The sequence below is a fragment of the Prunus persica genome, chromosome G1 (genome assembly GCF_000346465.2).
Source record: "Prunus persica cultivar Lovell chromosome G1, Prunus_persica_NCBIv2, whole genome shotgun sequence".
NCBI lineage: Eukaryota > Viridiplantae > Streptophyta > Magnoliopsida > Rosales > Rosaceae > Prunus > Prunus persica.
Genome location: NC_034009.1, coordinates 10,580,228 through 10,599,736, shown reverse-complemented (window position 1 = coordinate 10,599,736; position 19,509 = coordinate 10,580,228). Strand labels below are relative to the sequence as shown.

Sequence of the window (19,509 nt, the reverse complement as noted above, 5' to 3'; positions counted from 1 at the left end):
TAAGTCAGCTATAGAAGACATCAAGAAGAAAGGTCTACAGCCGTTTGATTTGGCAAGTGCTCTAAAAAGAGATGTGCATGAGGCAGCAATACTGTTTTACTTGATGAATCCATCTCCTGCAGAAATTAAGAGTTTAGAAATTTTACCAATATTGACGGGGGTCATGTGCAATTCAAACATTTACAAGGGTAGGTCAGAATCTCTGCCAACACCTCTGACAGCATCCCTGATGATTATTGAAGTTTTATTAACTGCATTTGACCATTGCACAAATAACATGCACTTGGCTGAAATCAGTTCTCCAAAAGTTCTTCACGGGCTCAGCAGAAAGTGGGCAGAATTACCAGTCTCCTCACGGCCAATGACATTATCTTATGTGGCACCGAGATGGGGCGATCAAGGTGCGCACATTAAGAATTGAACAAGTTTTTTTATATAAGGATTAAAAGGGGTTTCATACCAATTATGCTATAATTTCAAACTAAAACAGGGTTGGATCCCCCTATAGCTTGAAATTCATCAACCAGCAGGCACGTCTGTGACAACAAAGAAGGATGATGCTTCATGTTTATGCTTTAAATTCAAGCATGTAATATGTGATTGTTTGTGCACTGCATTTTATATTCATAATCTGTGTATAAAAAAATGTTGCTTGATTTACCCATAAATATTGATAAATACGATAACTCATCATCTCTGTGTAAATCAAAAGAGTAAACGGGGCCATTATTATTACCTTGAATCAAATCAAACTGTTGGTATTTCAAGCCAAACACAAGACTGCAATTATTAAACCTATATAAGGCTTTTTATTTTGTCAACAAAAATAATATTTTTCTTATGGATTTGAAAGTATGAACCCGGATTTTTAACATCTAACTGAGTGATGTGAGTTCTAGGTTTGATAAATGAGCTTGCCATTGTTGGAGTTGTTCCAGTGCTGGTGCTGAGTTGGAACTTAGGACGGAAGTAGGTTTTGTGAAATTTGAACATGAAAAAGGATTGATTTGGGCTTTCAATTTCAATGAAACTTTGACAATTGAAATTTGGGTTGACACTTGTTTATAACACCGAACAACCACAACCACAGACACAACATTCTCCTTCAAAAAAAATAAAAAATTGACTGCTAGTACTCAAACATGATTCTATTGGATTGTTGAAATATAAACATGTGAATTCTGTGGAAAATTCATGATCGAATTGGATGGAGAGTATAAGAAAGTAGTTCTTGACAAAGATGTAAAATTATTCAGTTGAGATTTTAATAGATTGTAATTATATGATTTTAATGTAATGGGTTTCAATAGGATTTCAATCACTTATGAATTTTTTGTATTCTCCAAAAAAATCAAAAGATTTGCTATAGGATTTCATATGAAACAAAATCATGTAACATGGATTCTATAAGAATGAATCACCAGCTGGGCTACTATGAAACACAAGCATTGATAAAATGTACAAATCAGTATAAACACAATGCTCAAAATGACCCAAATTAGTAACGAGTCTGCCTCCGATGTTTATATAGGATAGGCTGTTTGACTCTCTTTTGTGCAATTATATTTTGTTTTGCTATGCAATTGCACATAGTTATCCTATATCCCAAATATAATACTGGTTTTGTTTGTTTAGATACAAAGGATATAAAAGAAACGAAAAAACCTAATTATAGATGTTGGAGATGGGATCAATTGACTCATACTGCAGTGCACCTCCACTGTGGATATTTCAGGATAACATCGTCCATAATCTCTTTGCCTGCCCTTGTAAATTCCCATTCTTTTGGTTTTGGGGCATTTTTCTCAGCACATACTTTGTTTTCTTTGGTGGTTTTATTTTTGGGTTTCTCTGAAGCCTAGACAATCATCATCATCCTCAATTAATCCCCTAATGCCAAGTTCCACCTCCATCTCAACATCATTTCAAACAGGTGTGCTGCTCTTCTCTCTTCTTCCTCTGTCATATCTTGAACAAGAAGACATAGAAGCCTAGACAACTGCCACACCCAACAATCAATCCCTTTCTGAAGAAGAAGAGCCGTGATTTTCATCTTTTCACAAAAAACAAAATAGAACAAACGTTAGAATCATGCATACGAGGGTGAACCCATTTAATGAAATACCTCAAAATTGGTAAGGTTTTGAATATCACTGTACTTTTTCTTATCTTTTAAAAATTTTAATTGAATATCACTGGACTTGTATTGATTACTTAAAAATCCTAATTGAATATCGCTTGACTTCTATTAATTACGTAAAAATCCTATTGAATACTAGTTGACTTTTAACCTTCAAAACAATCAATTAAAATCCCACTTGACTTTTGGTTTTGTTTTGAAGAAAAAAAAGTGACATTTTACCTTCTCACATTAGCACTAGATGTGTCGGTTGGTAAAGAATTCCTCTAAAGTATTCCATAACAAAACTGCCTCCATAAATAGTTATTACACTTTATTGTTCCACAGAGAAAACATATTTAGTTCACTCCAGTATCTCACCTAAATTACCAATATCTTTGATTCCATTTTTTTAAGAAGTGATATTGAAAGAGGAGAATAAAACTTAAGATCTCGGATGAATGGATAAATGCTCTTAACCACTTGAGTTACAAGCCTATAAAATCTATCACCAAATAAATAAATAAATAAATAAAAAGTAGCATTCAAAGTTCTGTTGAACTCCTACATATTCAACAAGCATGAACTATTTTTATTTATCGCAACATATCATGCAATACTTCAGGGTATATAAAACTAGTATAATCTATCTGTTCATATTTTGTGTGTTTTCAAGACTAGTACATTTTATTGTGATCTGCCTATTAGAGATTTTGGTTTCTAGAATTGTCCGCGGAAAAGAAGAAAAATGGCATGTTCGCCTTTTTGAAACTCATCATATTTTTACCTTCGTCTATCTGCCTAGGTAAGTCATGCAATGTAAAAGTTTTGATTTCCTCATGTTCTCTTGGTTTCTTGGTTTCTATTCTTTACTCTCTTCGGGCTTTAGAATAGAAGCTTTATTTCCCTTTCTTATAACCCCCCCCAAAAAAAAAAAAAGAAGCCCTAAACCAAGCACCTATCTATAAAATTAAAAACAAGTTAATAAAAGAAAGCCAAGAAAGCCCTTTATTTTTTATTTTAGAAATTTTTAATATGAAAAAGTGTTAATTTATCATATTATTTTAATTTAATTAATAATTTTAATTATTAATATTTATATTAACTAAAAAGATATTCTAATATTTTAAATATTTCATCATTCTTTACTTTTTGTTTTATATATAGAGATTACATATTAATTTCCAACCAAAAAGAATTATTGAAAATTAGATTAGATTTGCCTACTGAAGTTAGCATATTGAACCGACTAACATTAGCTTGTCTTTCGCGGGGCAGCCCGGCCGGATGACCAAATATACAAAACGCGCCGTCTCCTAAAATAGGCAGGCCCTTAGCCTCTCGACTAGGACTTTCTTGTTCTCTCTCACTCGCTTCCCCCTCCTCCAACTAGGGCTCGGAGTGACTGGCCTTAAACCCTAGACCGCATTGCCTGAATATAGAAGACGATGCCTGGGCCGACCTTAGAGATGGAGCCAGTGGAGCCACAGTCGCTGAAAAAGCTCAGTCTCAAATCCCTCAAGCGAGCTCGCGATCTCTTCTCTCCTGCCCATGGTGAACTCGCCCCTCCTGACCCCGAAAGGTACCGCCATTTGCTTTGATTTCTATCTCTTCTTATTTGCCTCTTGACAAATTTGTAATGTTAATTATTGCATACTTTGTTTTTTGTTTTTGTTTTTTTCAGTAAAAGAATTCGTACAAGCCACAAGGTTAGTGTCTTAATTTTGTTAATTCGTTTCTGATTTAGAAGCTGTGAAATTATTGAGTTGAATAATATTGCATTATAATAAAAAATTTGGTTGAATTATTAGATAAGCGTGGAGTACGGAGGAATTGAACCCATGGCTAGTCAAAAACCGCCCCGCCGGGCTGAGTCCAGTGCACTGGGTCGCGGTCCTCAAGGGCCTTCCAGTGCTCTTGCCCTTCCAGGTATTCTTTGTTCTGATTAAAATTTCAAAATGATATTTGTAAGCAGTTGCTTGTAAGTTGTAACTACAAGTAGGGATTATTCAGCTTATTGTTTTGGGGAAATTGCATTTATTTGGGTATTCTATATTGACATTGTAACTTGCTAAAATTGTTGCTTGATATCATGTGCGTCGTGAAGATTCTAGGAACTCAAGTACGGAAGGAGCTCAAAATGCGTTGGTTGTTGGTCCATCTGCACCAAGGGCACCGTAAGTAGTCTTGTTGTATTAATGGTTTCTTATGCCTTTATTTAATCTCTCAATGTTTCAGATATTTTGACTTGTCCCCCTTCACAAGATATTTGCATATTCATGTACTATAGTTTTCCACTTCTCTTGTTCAAAGTGATTGGGCTAAATATCTAAATCATATATGAGAATTATATGAGTGATTTGTGGAATTTGAAAGTTTCTATGTTTCTAATGTTGCTGGAATGTAAATAGGTTTTGATGATTTATTCTACTGAGGACACTTTTGATTGTGGAGTGAACTGTGATAATCATGTCCTTGTTTATTTCCAGGAATGATGTTGGCATTTCAGGTAGAGGCACTCTAGCTGTTTCTGCTCCAGGGTCATCTGAAAGGTTTGAGCTTTTTGTTCTTCTCTGAGTTGTTTTATGCACTTAGAATGCATGACTTAAACAAGCGATTTGCCTTCAGTTTTTGTTTTCATTCCAGACTGCAGTACATTTTTAATAGCTCAGTACTTGGCCTAAGCAGTGTATTATGCAATTCTTGGGCTGCTTGGAGTTGGTGAAGGGAGAAATATCTGCAACGTTAGATAAAAATCACCCTAGGGATGTTCTTGGCAATATAGAATACCAGTCAAAATGTTCAAAGAGTTAGATATGATTATGGTAATTTTGATGTTTCAATGTAGATCTGCATTACATTGGTTTGAATCCCTTTGATACAGTTGAATACTTTTTTCATCAGTTTACTTTCTACTACCTGAAATTTAGGCATGTCGTGGCCATTTTTCAGCATCTGCATGCATTATGCCGGGTTAGGACTGTATTAGTTGGCATCATATTATGTGCTTCCAAAGTGTTTTAGATTGAAGTTTTTATTAGGTTTTTTTTTTTTAATGGGATATTTTATGAAAACTGAAGTTCCTAAACATTACAAGCTGGCTGATGCTCTATACCATCTTTCATTTCATTTTCTCTAATCTTGATAATACTAATATGGAAAATGCAGCCCATTTTTTCTTTAACTGTCACTTTTCTCTTCTCTAGGTATTCAACATCGGCTTTAATGGAAAGAATTCCTAGCAGATGGCCACGTCCTGTTTGGCATGCTCCTTGGAAGATCTACAGGGTACGAACAATGTGTTCTTAATCTTACACAGTTAGGTGCAGCAAGAAAAGTGCTAGGGCTTTTATTGTCTGAGTAACTTGGAGATTCTTATTAGATGAATGTTATTAGGAATGCAGCACTTCATGTTATATGAGTGCTAGTTTATATTTTTGTTGCCCTTGGTTCTGCATTTTTGTGTCTAACGAGTTGATAAGATTGGCCTGCATCTTTGTGAGTTGTTTTCACGTACTATTATGCTAATGTTGCATATGAGAAGAAAGAAAAAGATTATGCATACTGTTGTTTATAAGCCGTTGTTCCATTTGATTATGCAGGTCATTAGTGGCCACTTGGGATGGGTACGATCTATTGCCTTTGATCCAAGTAATAAATGGTTTTGCACTGGCTCAGCAGATCGTACAATCAAGGTATTGAACTTTATGCTTCATTTGTCCAAGTTGGCCTATCCGAGTTGGTTCATGTGTTATTGTTATGCTGTCAGAGAAACTCAAGTTTTTCTATTCCCCCTTTCCTGCAATGTTTTCTCCTCTCTAGAAGTTAAAATCAATTGCCATTTGTTTTTTTTTTTTGGTCTTCTTTTTCTGATACTTAAACGAAAATTTCTGAAGGAGCATTTTTTGGGTTTTTATTGTAAAATTATGTTGGGTTGTGTTTGTTCTGATTTTGGTTGGTCAGATATGGGATGTAGGAACTGGAACATTACAGCTTTCACTGACTGGACATATTGAACAAATACGAGGTTCGTTTCTCTTGAATTATTGCTGGTGGGATTGCATGCTTTTGGTTATCCATGCTGTGGTTAATGACTGTGTTGGGTGTGTTGGTAACAATAATTGGTTTTTTGCAGGACTTGCTGTTAGCAGCAGGCATACCTATATGTTTTCTGCTGGTGATGACAAACTAGTTAAATGTTGGGACCTTGAACAGAACAAGGTTGGAACTTCTATTAAACCAACTTTTTTTTTCTTAGAGCCTCATTCTAACTGTTCTCTAAGGAATACTGATTGTTACAACATAATTTTTTGTGTAGGTTATCCGTTCATATCATGGTCATCTAAGTGGTGTTTACTGCTTGGCTCTTCATCCCACTCTTGATGTTTTACTTACTGGGGGACGTGATTCTGTATGCAGGGTATGTACTTTGTCTTATTAGTAAAGTTCATTTCCTGCATATTTTAATGGATGAAGTACTTTTAGGGATTGAGCAAAGTCATTATTGTAATTTGTATCAGAGTGGCATTGTGGTAATGATACCTATGTTATGGTGCAATAAAATTTCAGGTTTGGGATATTCGAAGCAAGATGCAAGTTCATGCATTGTCGGGACATGATAACACAGTTTGCTCAGTTTTTACTCGACCAACAGTATGAAAAACCCTTACTCATTCAATTTTCCTTGTTCTGATTGTATTGCAGAGTATCCATGCATACATAAATTCAAACAGTTCAGAATAATTACTTTATTCTTGCTGGTGTCATCATCGTAATAGTAACTTATATTTTTGCTGCTGTATCTATAGATGATTGGGATTCAGAGTTTTTTCATATTTAATGTTGGGCTGAATTTTTGCTCTCCTCATATGTGGCATCAAATGCAAGTGTTAACAATTTCTTGCTAGGTAGCCTTCACTGTTACATCATTCTTTATAAAAGTTTTGAATCCTGTAATCCTTGGCTCTCATTTCTTCCCTAAAGCACAGCTAATAAACAAGTTGCAGAGAATTGAATTTACTGGCACTTTGAATTTCTACTTTTATGCTAAAACTACAAGTACAACTATGAATTTTTATTTATCTTTTTGTTGTTTTTTTTTTTTCAAAAGTTAGATATCTATTTTTGTTATTTTCATCCAGTGCTCTTTATATGGTTAAAATAGGCAATAGTTCTTAAATTTTGTTGCCTCATATTTCCAGGATCCACAAGTTATTACTGGCTCTCATGACTCAACCATCAAGTTCTGGGACCTACGATATGGTAATTTATGTTCTTTAACTAATTGCAACTCAGTTTTGGTAATCCCTCTTTAAAAGTATTTTTTAAGTATCAATTTACATTCCTTGCAGGGAAAACAATGTCAACCCTCACACACCATAAGAAATCTGTGCGTGCAATGGCACAACATCCTAAAGAGTATGTACCAGTACATGTACTTGTTACTTCATGTGCAGTGAATTATCTTGCTAGTGTAGATTATTACACACCCTTAAATTGTATGATTTGATGTCGTTTCTAATTGTGTTTGGTTGTCCAGAAATTGTTTTGCATCTGCATCAGCTGACAACATTAAGAAGTTCAACCTTCCTAAAGGCGAATTTTTACACAACATGCTGTGAGTATTTTAATAAACTTAATTTTTTCAATTTTCTGAGAAATCAACAGTATTTAGGTTGAGTATTGTTTTTTCTTATAAATTATATTAGTTCTCTAGTGAGTTTCATTAATAACAATGTTCCTAAATTATTTGTTGTCTTTGAGCAGCTCTCAGCAGAAAACCATAATTAACGCAATGGCTGTCAATGAGGATGGAGTTATGGCCACTGGAGGTATGGATTTTTAACATATCAGCTAGGACACTTTTTGATTCCTTTTTTTTGTTTCATAAAACTTGGTAACTCAAACCTTTCCCCCATTTGTTTTATTGAAGGTGACAATGGTAGTGTCTGGTTTTGGGATTGGAAGAGCGGTCATAATTTTCAGCAATCCCAAACAATTGTACAGCCTGGTATGTCCACTGTGTTGTGCCTTTTTACCATTTTATGTTTTCTTCCCTACTTTTACGGTTTACTGAAGCATGGAGGGGGGCTAACACCTAGAGATGCTTTATTACAGGCTCACTGGATAGTGAAGCTGCTATATATGCTCTTTCCTACGATGTCACTGGTACAAGGCTGGTTAGTTGCGAAGCTGATAAGACGATCAAAATGTGGAAACAAGACGAAAATGCCACTCCAGAAACTCATCCCCTCAACTTCAGGCCGCCTAAAGATATTCGACGGTTCTAGTGTCAATCCTCCTTTGCTGTTGCTCTCTTTTGTGACATGTAATATCAAAATGTGTAATATTATTTCACAAGTGATTCACTATCTACTGTTTTGGTGAAGGCTTTCTACTGTTGTCGTGCTGCTTGTTGCTACGAGATAGGAACTATACAAATTTTGATGTATTATTTTCTACTCCCAGTTAAATGTATTTCGAACATGTGCCTGAATTAGATTCGGAAAGAATTTGTCAAGCACTAGAAAATTTTGTTTTTTTCATAGTAAAATTTCTTCTTTTTTTCAAGTGAAAAAGATTCAAAATCCCCTTTGTGTCCATCCTCGGCTTTTTTGACTAACAGGGAGGGGATTTAATCTTTAATTTATGGACTGCCCGCATGTTAAGCGACAGCCAACACAGGATTTGCCTTTGCTTGCGATGCAGTGTTGTTTAACACTGTTTCCAGACCCAATGCACTCTGTATTGCATAAATCTCGGAGAAGAGTTCAATCAGCAAATGGCATCTGCCTTAAGAAGCTCATTTGCAAATCTGTTCTTTTTCTTTCTACTCAAAGCCCAAAACCTCAACTTCTACCATTTTTGCACTTGTTTCAATTTCACATTCGTCTTTTACATTCTTTCCTTCCTTAAAATAGATGCAAAGGACTCATTAGACAAGGTTTTAGGTTCGAGTTCTAGCATTCGTTTAGTTTATGTGAATTTAATATATTATCGTCAATCTCAATAAATAATATCCTTATTTAAAATAATTTTTAAATTTTTAAATTTTTTTAAAAAAATTTATTTATATAAAAAAAAAAAAAAAAAAAAAAAAAACTACAGCATGTGGCAACGCTACATTCTTTCCTTGATGTGAGGTTAGACACACACGCACGCACTATTTAGTCCCGAGGGGCACAGTTAGCACTTCATTCATCTGCCACGTGGTGCTCTGTGAATGTCGTTTGATGAATGATGATGGATCTATATATCTTTGCGTGAATTTTGACCAAGTTAAAAGAAATCAAGACAGCTGTCTGTCTGTAGGAGCATGAATTCTATAGCATAGGGATTGGGGAGGAAACCAAAAAAACCAGTCAAATTAAATTTAAGTGCTTACCAAACAAGGAAAACAATATTTACGTTTTAGTTACCTTGCCATAAATGTAATCATCTTAAGTCTGGTGCCAAAAGTAAGCAAGCAACTCCCTCTCTCTCTCTCTCTCTCTCTCTCTCTCTCTCTCCCTCCCATTGGGATATTGCCTAAAAAGCGACCTAAAACCCAGAGAGATGCACGCACAAAGCACGCGCCTTAGAACGATTATATGGCAAAATTTCATGCATGAAAGTCCCCATGTACCGACCACTTAGACCCAAAAAACTGCTCTCCCCACCCACATATCACTCAACACACACCCAACCTCCATCTCTCCCTCTCTCTCTCTCTCCCATCCCATGCTGCCAACCTTTTTCCATTTTCCATCTGTTTCAATCCAAGCTAGCTACCTCCATTTCGATCAAAACCATAACTTTCCCAACAAAATCTGAACCACTCACAAAACCCAACTTGAAATTATGATCAGCTCCGATAACCAGTCCTTAGTTCACAGAACCCACACAACCCAATCTCATCAGCAAGATGAACAACCCGACCAATCATCACAACCCACCATTGATTTTGATCCTCAAAACAATTGCAGGCCTCCCCATACAAACCCAATTCGCTATTTGCTTCGCGAGCAGCGCCTCCTCTTCGTCCTCATTGGCATCGCCATAGCCACCCTCTTCTTCAGCAGGTTCCCCTTATCAAACCCGGAACTGGCGACGACCCACGACCCGGGTTTCGAATCCGAGTCGGGTCTCGACCTCCCGGCCAACCCGACCCGGAGGGTGCTCTACGAGGCCCGGGGTGTTGGGTTTGGGTCTGTGATGAGCGCGGGTGGGAAGGTGCCGCTGGGTCTGAAGAAGAAGAACCAGAGGATTGTGGTGACCGGTGGGGCCGGGTTCGTGGGGAGCCACCTCGTGGACCGTCTGATCGCGAGAGGGGACAGCGTGATCGTACTGGATAATTTCTTTACGGGGAGGAAGGAGAACCTGGTGCACCACTTTGGGAACCCCAAGTTCGAGCTCATTCGACACGACGTCGTTGAGCCGATTCTGTTGGAGGTTGACCAGATCTACCACCTCGCTTGCCCTGCTTCCCCTGTTCATTACAAGTTCAATCCGGTCAAGACCATCATATCCTTTTTATTAAATTATTTGTATTTATAATTTTTTTTTTTTTTTTGCTTAATGGAAATCAAAATTAAAGTAACTCATTATTTTATGTGCATGCATGAAACTGTTCAAATTATAAATTTATTAGTTTGCGCAAATACAAGGAAAAAGTTCAGTTTAAAATTAAAAAAATATTTAATTTCATTACCAAGTAAAGATAAGATTTATTTCATACAAAAGTATGTAATAAGAAAATTTGTAATTTATCAAAATTTTCAGTTGAATATTGAATGATAGGATGTTAGAAAGAGAGAGAAAAAGTTTGCACAAAACTTAAACAAAATAGTTAAATTCGTGTTTGATATATATATATATATATATGTTGTGGTTAAAGTGATATTTTTGTTTTGGGTTGGGGTCCTTGATTTGTTGTGTGAGCTTGGGGTTCACAAGACCAATGTGGTGGGCACATTGAACATGCTGGGACTGGCAAAAAGAGTGGGTGCACGCTTCTTGCTCACAAGCACCAGTGAGGTGTATGGCGACCCTTTGCAGCACCCTCAGGCTGAGTCCTACTGGGGCAATGTCAACCCCATCGGTTAGTCAATCCCAAACCTCTCTCTCTCTCTCTCTCTCTCTCTCTCTCTCTCTCTCTCTCTCTCTCTCTCTCTCTCTCTCCTCATTATTTATTGTAGCAATGTTCTCAAATAACACTATTACAGTAGCAAATCAAGATAGTGTAAAAGTATAGACACTATCGACAACATATCGAAATGATATGAACATAATTAGATAATTTTCTATAATAGCAGTTCTAGTTCTAGTTAGAATCAATTTCACCATATTTACTAATTATATTGTTAATTTGTATCTCTCGTAACGGTGAGACGAGAAATATTTGATCACATTTCTCATCATGAAAAGGAGACTTATATATAATCAGCAATGCAATGCGGCCGGACTGAAAAATATGTTCTCTCTACATGGTTCAAAACTTGATTATTTCAAAACAAGTGTTTTAGGCTATGATTGTAAATTTGCAATTCTCTTTTGACATGGTTCTGTTGGCATTTGGCAGGAGTAAGGAGCTGTTACGATGAGGGAAAACGCACAGCAGAGACTCTCACCATGGATTACCATAGAGGCCTTGGCATTGAGGTAACATTTTTATTTTTCTCTGTCTTATTGCCTTGGTTTCATGGGTCTAATGTACATAACATCTTGCAGGTGAGAATTGCTCGGATTTTCAATACTTATGGACCACGTATGTGCATCGATGATGGTCGTGTTGTTAGCAATTTCGTAGCTCAGGTGTGCCTTTTTGTCAAACAAAGAAAAAAGCATGAATTCATTTTGATTTTCCTACAAAATTTTATGCGTCTATGAACTACACAGGCACTAAGGAAGGAGCCATTGACAGTTTACGGTGATGGCAAGCAAACCAGAAGTTTCCAATACGTTTCTGACTTGGTACATTTCTCCTCTTTTTGTCCTGATCATGGGCAAAGTGAAGTTATGGTGAAACAGTTTCTTCTGCATTAAATTGTAAATCATTCTGAAAAAGGAAGATGCTTTCTGCATATGTGGCAAAAACCATTCAAAATGCTTATAATAGTGTATCATTTGTATTAGTTCAAACAATTTTCATGAAATTTAGAGTTTGAACAATTTGTGTTGTGCATTATTGCATATGTGTTAGGTTGAGGGTCTAATGCGGCTGATGGAAGGAAATCATGTGGGCCCCTTCAATCTTGGCAACCCTGGTGAATTCACCATGCTAGAACTTGCACAGGTAAATTAACTAAACTCATTTACTGTGCAAATTGCAAACAAACAAACAATACTCAAAATGGTACACATATTTCTGTTCAAATTCTTGCCATTTCCCCCTTCTTTTTTTTTGCTTCTATTTCACAATACGAAAGACACAAATGAATGAAGCTACCTAACTGTGAATATTTAAGAGAAGGTCACGATGAGATGAGCCGTTTATCATTACGATAGGTGTTAAGTGAAAGTGCAGTGATGTGAATTTGGACCCTGGTTTCTGCAGGTTGTACAAGACACTATAGATCCAAATGCAAAGATAGAGTTCAGGCCCAACACAGAAGACGACCCACATAAAAGGAAGCCAGACATTTCAAAGGCTAAGGAGCTTCTCGGGTGGGAGCCTAATGTGTCCCTCCGCAAGGGCCTTCCTCTTATGGTCGCCGACTTTAGACACCGTATATTTGGTGACCCAAGAGACAATGAAGGAGGCTCTACAACCTTCGCTTGATTTTCACGTACTGTTGATGAGGAAAAGTAGGAAAAAAGAAGAAGAAAGAGAAATAGATGTGAAAAATAAAGTTAGAATAAAAATTGAAATTCTGATTGTTAGCTTTATATCTGTGATGTTTCTTGGTTACTCCTTATAGGAATAAAATTTGGCATGTGGGATTTGCCAACGGAAGATTATTCTCAGAATAGTATAGTGATAATTTATTTTGTACTTCTTCAAATTTTCCATATACTATAGATTTTTTGTTATTGAAAAAAATATTAAGCTTCTAGCATCATGTATGCACATTCCTTGTGTTGAGGGAAAATGTAAACAAAAATCTCCCACACAATTTTACCTGTATTCAAATAATAGAGTTTTATTATTTTAAATCCGACCTATAATCTCTTAACTACAACTCTTGTAATGAATTAAAATGGAACACCCTTTGATTAAAATTACAAAGGAACGTAATGAGAAAAAATGTGTTTGTTTGGTTTTGTAGTTGCACTTGGAACGAAAACCAAGTTGCCTACGTATCCTTTTGAGGTAATCAGGCCAACTCATAGTTCATTGAATTTGATTTGGTACTTTTGGTGGTGGAGATTTCGATATGGAATGTGGTGTTTGAGGATCATTTCGATGTGAAAAAGTATTTGGGGGTGAATTTGGTTAGGGTAAACCATAGATTATGCTTGGGCAGAATCGAAGCGACCTAGTTCCTTTGATTGGGTGGTGCCTTTGTACCACTTAGGTTTTTTAGTGATTTTGTACCACTTAGGTTTTTGAGTGTGCGATTTGAAATTTGTTTCAATGTGCGAGTTCTCTCCTTTGCCTTGAAATTTTTCTCTCCTTAAATTCTCCTCCAATTCTTGGTAGTTTCTCTTATCACATATGCTCTTTTTTATAGACCCTGAGAAGGAGCTAAGATTTTCTTTTTCTTGCAAGACACTCCTTTTTCTTTGTTCGCAAGCAACCTACTTTTCTGATATTTTTTTTTTCCTTGCCAATCAAGTTGCTTTGCTTGCATGGAACTCTTTTTTTTTTTTTTTTTTTCCTTTCGTTTTTCTGCAAGGTAAAAGAAGGTAAAAAAGAAGTGTAAGTACTAAATTTTACATGGAGTCTACTTCTCAACGGGCTTGGATAACCTATATAATATTGGGCCTGATCCACCCAAAGAAAGGACCCGTGACCCGATTGAGTAAGAAATTAAAGAAAAGCGCTCTCATCCTTTTGCCTAGACAGACAGAACTATCAACCAGCGAATTTCTCTTAAACCTGTGCGGCTGCGTTCTCTCTATCGTTCGACAAAACCCTCGCTCACTCTCATCATCTTGCGCAGGTCCCTACTTCTCCATCTCTCTCTCTCTCTCTCTCTCTCTCTCTCTCTCTCTCTCTCTCTCCTACTGCTAGTGATATTTCACTTTAATTTTTTTTTTTTTCTGAATTTTTTTTGTTTAGATTTTCGGTCTGTTTGATTCGAGTGTGTTATTGTTCAAATTTTTTAGAAATTAATTTTTTCCGATTATATTGACCTCATTTAGTTGTTCTTTTTAGTTGTAAAAAAGGAGCATTTAACAGATTTCTTTTAGAGCTTTTAGGGTTTTTGCATCTCGGTCCGTACTGTGGTTTTCACAGTTTTCTATCGTTAATGGATCTTGGTGGACTTTAGGGTTTTCCTCTTCCTCTTTGTTATTTTATTTGTCAATTTTTTTTGGAAATGCTATTTCCAAAAATAGCCTAAATTCTTTATGATGCCACACGCACGACCCACAACCATCATATATTTTAGCTTTTGGCATGGCATTCTTATTTCTTCTGACAAAAATGTTTATCGTATTTTTTTGGTTTTTGACATATATTTTTCTTTGTTTCCATTGGTTGGATTTGATTCATATTCTTGTTCACCGTAAGTTTGATGTGGTTTTGCACTAAATGCTTTTGGGTTTTTGTAGCAAATACTATTATGTGTTTCTTGATTTGCAGTTTTAGAAGAATTGTGCGTTAGTCCATTTGGCAGTATAGTGTCTGTTTTCAACTAAGTGCCGCTCTTTTTATTAACAATCTGATTAATTTGTGCAGTTTGTCACTCTTGATACCATCCAGTTGTTAGCTGATTACTTATTTGAGCCGGAGGATCCAGTAAAAGCAGTCAAAATGTCGAGGAAGGGTTTGATGGAGCAAGACCTGAGTAAACTGGATGTAACAAAGTTACATCCACTGTCGCCTGAAGTTATATCTCGCCAGGCGACTATCAATATTGGTAATCTCAAATCCAATGCTCAAAATCGTTAAAGATTATTTAGGTCATTATTATATTGATTTAACCATCAATTATTTTGAGTAAAGGTTTTTGTTGGCTATTTTGTACATGCCTAATTTTGCAATTATTTGGGTTATCCGAGTTACCTCTCAGGTACTATAGGTCATGTGGCTCATGGAAAGTCAACAGTTGTAAAAGCAATATCTGGTGTTCAGGTGATTAGTAGTTTCCATCTTGTATTATGGAGTGTTCTTTAGGATTGATATTTTGTAACCCAAAAGAAAGGGATAATTGTAATCTTGACCATATAGGTTTTACATTTTGGCTGCTATTAATACAAAGTGCATAGTGTATCTGGTTATTTTAAATTCTGGAGATATGATATGCTATAGTATGTTTTGCTGGAGTGCCTGATTCTGTTCTACTTCCCTTTAGAGTGCACATTGTGCTTCAAAATTCTTTCATTTCACTGTTCTTAAGTTACTTTATATCCTAAAAGCATGAGCTGATTGGATATGGGCCGAATATAGTGAACCAGATTGAATCCAACATTTCACATGCTAATTACAATAAAATGAAGTTATATGCGTTATGACTGTAGCTTGCCAGGATTTTCTTGATATTAAGTATTGTCTTGTTTAAATTGCAAACAATCCTGATGTTATGCAGACTGTTCGTTTTAAAAATGAGCTGGAGCGCAACATTACTATCAAGCTTGGATATGCCAATGCAAAAATATACATGTGTGAAGATGAGCGGTGCCCTCGACCTATGAGCTACAAGTGGGTACACATTTAATGTAATTGTCTTTGATTATGTTTTGCCATTTTATTAACATGTATTCATTTTCTAATTAGGGCATATGGAAGTGGAAAGGAAGACACTCCTCTCTGTGATGTTCCTGGATTTGAGAACTGCAGGATGAAACTGTTGAGACACGTATCTTTTGTAGATTGCCCGGTAAGATACATATCTTTATAACTGCACTAGGACTGTTCTTGTATCCCTGGTCATACTTGCGTCACAGGAGGTTCTGAGCCTGATACATTGAATCTTGGTCAAGATAATTTATACATTGTCTTAGCTTATCATTTTTTTTTTCGTACCCGTTGTCTGTGTATGACATTATAGTTAGCAGTGCATCAAAATTTTCCCATGAGTTCTTGCAACATTTAATTAGCTGCATGGGATGTTCTGTATTAACCATTGTCAAGCTTCTGATTCTACTGTCCAAATTATCTGAATTCCTTTGGGGAGGGGGTAGACAAAGCATATTTGGTGGTAATTTCATGTTTTGTGTCTATTGGTCTGAAAAAATTGGTTAGGTTGACTGTCAATGTGATGGTTGCATACAAGTGACGGAATTGGTTTTTGGTTGTTTATCTAGAATTGATTTTGTTATGTTTTATAGGGTCACGATATTCTTATGGCTACTATGCTTAATGGTGCCGCCATTATGGATGGAGCCTTACTTCTCATAGCTGCTAACGAAAGCTGTCCCCAACCACAAACTTCTGAGCATCTGGCTGCTGTTGAAATTATGCGTCTGCAACATATTATTATCCTTCAAAATAAAGTTGACCTGATTCAGGAGAATGTGGCCATCAATCAACATGAGGCAATCCGGAAGTTTATTCAGGTAAGTTTCCATGAATCCTTTTTTCTCGGGTTTTTTTAGTTTCAGTCTGCTAATTATATCATTCAACATTGTGTACCAGGGAACTGTAGCTGATAATGCACCAGTGGTCCCAATTTCTGCTCAGTTGAAGTATAATATTGATGTTGTTTGTGAGTACATCGTCAAAAAGATCCCCATTCCAGAAAGGAACTTTATCTCACCTCCCAATATGATTGTTATCCGTTCTTTTGATGTCAATAAACCTGGGTTTGAGGTCGATGAGATAAGAGGTGGAGTGGCTGGTGGAAGCATCCTCAGGGTATGTTTTTATTGTTGAGTTTTTTCAAAAGTGTCAACAATGCTTAAACTATATCACGTTCCAGTATTTGAGTTATTGTTTTATGTTTTTGTTTTGAAACCTGCTTTGCTTGCCCAATACCATTCTACTTTCTTGGTGGAGTTTTGGGTTGTGAAATGTGCACACCTGCTCTTGATTTGGACCTAATAATTTGGGGTTTTCGAAAGATTCATAGTCCATAAATGCTATAGTTCGCGAATACCATAATTGACATTGTGTCTTTGCAGGGTGTCTTGAAAGTGAACCAATACATCGAGGTTCGTCCTGGGATTGTTGTTAAGGACGAGAGTGGAAACATAAAATGCACACCAATATATTCTAGAATAGTTTCATTGTATGCTGAGCAAAATGAGTTGCAATTTGCGGTTCCAGGAGGTCTCATTGGCGTTGGAACGACCATGGATCCTACTTTGACACGTGCTGATAGGCTAGTGGGTCAAGTACTTGGTGAAGTTGGATCTCTCCCTGAAGTATTTGTTGAGCTTGAGGTAAATGACTGCAGCTGCAAGGCTCTTTATTTTCATAGTTTCTTAAAGCTGATGAAACTTCAGTGGATGATGTTTCTAAGAAAATTGAGCAAATGTGTGTTTATATGCATCCTCAGTCATGATCTCTTTATTTCTTAGTTTCTGAAAGCTGATGAAACTTAAGTGGATGATGTTTCTAAGCAAATTGAGCAAATGTGTGTTTATATGCATCCTCAGTCATGAGCTCATTGACTGCTTTTTGGTTTAGTTTTCAGGATGTGGCACTGTTGTCTTCTTTTGGAATAATATTTCGTTTCTGTATTGTATTTATTATTTTGAATCTTTTTTCTTTTATGTTTCGGCATCCCAAACTAGACAAGTCTTGTTGATCAGAAATGGATGTTAACAAATATTTGGTATACTTTCAACTTCATGAGCTGCCGAAGTCGTTGGTGCTGAAGATTGTGCTCTATGATTTTGCAGGTGAACTTCTTCCTGTTGAGAAGGCTTCTAGGGGTCAGGACAAAGGGATCGGAGAAGCAAGGAAAGGTCTCAAAGCTGGCCAAGGGTGAGATCCTGATGTTGAATATAGGATCCATGTCTACAGGGGCTAAGGTTATTGCTGTAAGGAATGATTTAGCAAAGCTGCAACTCACCTCTCCAGTGTGCACCAGCAGAGGAGAGAAAATTGCACTCAGTCGGCGAGTTGAGAAGCATTGGCGTCTTATTGGGTGGGGCACGATTCAAGCTGGAACAACCCTTGATGTCCCACCCTCCCCAATTTGATTAGACCCCACAAATTGGTAAGACAGAAAGCAAGAAAACCACTAAGACAGCTAAAGAGTAGGGAAGATGTGGGAAGGCAGGCAATTATTGGGAACCATTTTTGTCAGATGGAGGAGAAAACATTGTTTGGATAATTGAGTTTTCTGTTTTGTTTCTTTGACTTTTGATAAAATCATACTTTCATCTGCATTCGTGTTCTTCGAGTTTTGGACCCGACTCATTCCAACAGGTGAGGGAATGATTGATGGTTATGTTGTCTCTTCCAGAAAATATTGTGTTCTTAATTCGATGAAGTTTTGAGTTTGATTTGGACCTTATTAGAAATTAGTGATCGCCAGCATCTTTAGGAGGGTAATTGGGCAGTACTGTTCATGCTGGTTGATTTGATTTGAATGCCGTTCAACATTAGGCGTCTGCCTAGAGAGTTTTAGATCTTTTAACATCTCAGATTCAGAAATATTCTCGTTGACGAACATGAAACTGGACTCGATCCGGTGAAGTTACATCAAATAGTCTCTAGGCAGAAATCTCCACTGAATAAAAATATTAAATCTATAGCATGCCTTAACAAGTTACATCAAATAATCTCTTCCCTTCTTCTTTGAAACGTCTCTGTAATCATTCATGTTCTGGATCAAACATCTAGCAGAATTATCCAAAAATATGCACCTTGTACAACGGGGTCTGGCTTTTGTTAGACGTTTGTTACCGTACCGAGTCTCGGCTTATAATCTAAATCATCTTCACCAATAATCGTTGCATCAATTGAATTAAAGATGTTTATGATACAATCAAAATAGTCAAATTTATAATTACAAATTAAAGATGAGAATTGAAGTAGATGGTAGCAAAAACAGTAGGAAAAAAAGAAGAATAAAATACTAGGAAAAGAGGAGCGTTCTGTAGAGAGAAAATAGTAGGTAAAATTTCTTGGTTAGTTTGTGCATGTCAAATTTTGCAATTGTTTACCTCTCAGGTACTATACGTCGTGTGGCTCATGGAAAGTCAACAATTGTAAAAGCAATATCTGGTGTTCAGGTGATTATTCCATCTTGCATTTGATGCTGCTTGCAGTTTTTCCTTCTTTAATTATTTTTTTTTTTCCTGCGTGGACATTAGAAAATCAGGCGAGCATATGTTTCCACTCATGAATAGGG

At 36.5% G+C, this 19,509-nt stretch overlaps 4 protein-coding genes across 4 annotated transcripts in view; all 4 read left to right on the top strand.

Moving 5' to 3' along the window:
- Nucleotides 1-520, top strand: part of LOC18788375 (putative E3 ubiquitin-protein ligase LIN-1) — a 29,276-nt gene extending 28,756 nt beyond the window's left edge. The window contains exon 17 of the mRNA XM_020556651.1: nt 491-520. Coding sequence (XP_020412240.1) covers nt 491-508 — 18 coding nt within the window. The 3' untranslated portion in view covers nt 509-520. The remainder of the gene's footprint in view (nt 1-490) is intronic.
- Nucleotides 3,347-8,628, top strand: LOC18793808 (protein pleiotropic regulatory locus 1). The gene is made up of 17 exons (XM_007222819.2): nt 3,347-3,701; nt 3,804-3,828; nt 3,931-4,048; nt 4,227-4,296; nt 4,609-4,671; nt 5,326-5,407; nt 5,722-5,814; nt 6,083-6,146; nt 6,255-6,340; nt 6,438-6,539; nt 6,689-6,772; nt 7,321-7,381; nt 7,471-7,537; nt 7,659-7,736; nt 7,886-7,950; nt 8,052-8,129; nt 8,237-8,628. The coding sequence occupies exons 1-17, from the start codon at nt 3,568-3,570 to the stop codon at nt 8,407-8,409; spliced, it is 1,443 nt and encodes a 480-aa protein (XP_007222881.2). The 5' UTR covers nt 3,347-3,567; the 3' UTR covers nt 8,410-8,628.
- Nucleotides 8,743-13,073, top strand: LOC18789496 (UDP-glucuronic acid decarboxylase 4). Its single transcript, XM_020556663.1, has 7 exons — nt 8,743-10,621; nt 11,051-11,198; nt 11,679-11,758; nt 11,828-11,911; nt 11,996-12,070; nt 12,300-12,392; nt 12,654-13,073. Exons 1-7 carry the CDS (start codon nt 9,959-9,961, stop codon nt 12,876-12,878), a joined length of 1,368 nt encoding a protein of 455 aa, XP_020412252.1. The 5' UTR covers nt 8,743-9,958; the 3' UTR covers nt 12,879-13,073.
- LOC18790982 (eukaryotic translation initiation factor 2 subunit gamma) lies at nt 14,082-18,669 on the top strand. Its single transcript, XM_007222975.2, has 9 exons — nt 14,082-14,202; nt 14,943-15,123; nt 15,277-15,338; nt 15,793-15,905; nt 15,981-16,083; nt 16,535-16,762; nt 16,842-17,060; nt 17,327-17,587; nt 18,050-18,669. The coding sequence occupies exons 2-9, from the start codon at nt 15,018-15,020 to the stop codon at nt 18,350-18,352; spliced, it is 1,395 nt and encodes a 464-aa protein (XP_007223037.1). The 5' UTR covers nt 14,082-14,202; nt 14,943-15,017; the 3' UTR covers nt 18,353-18,669.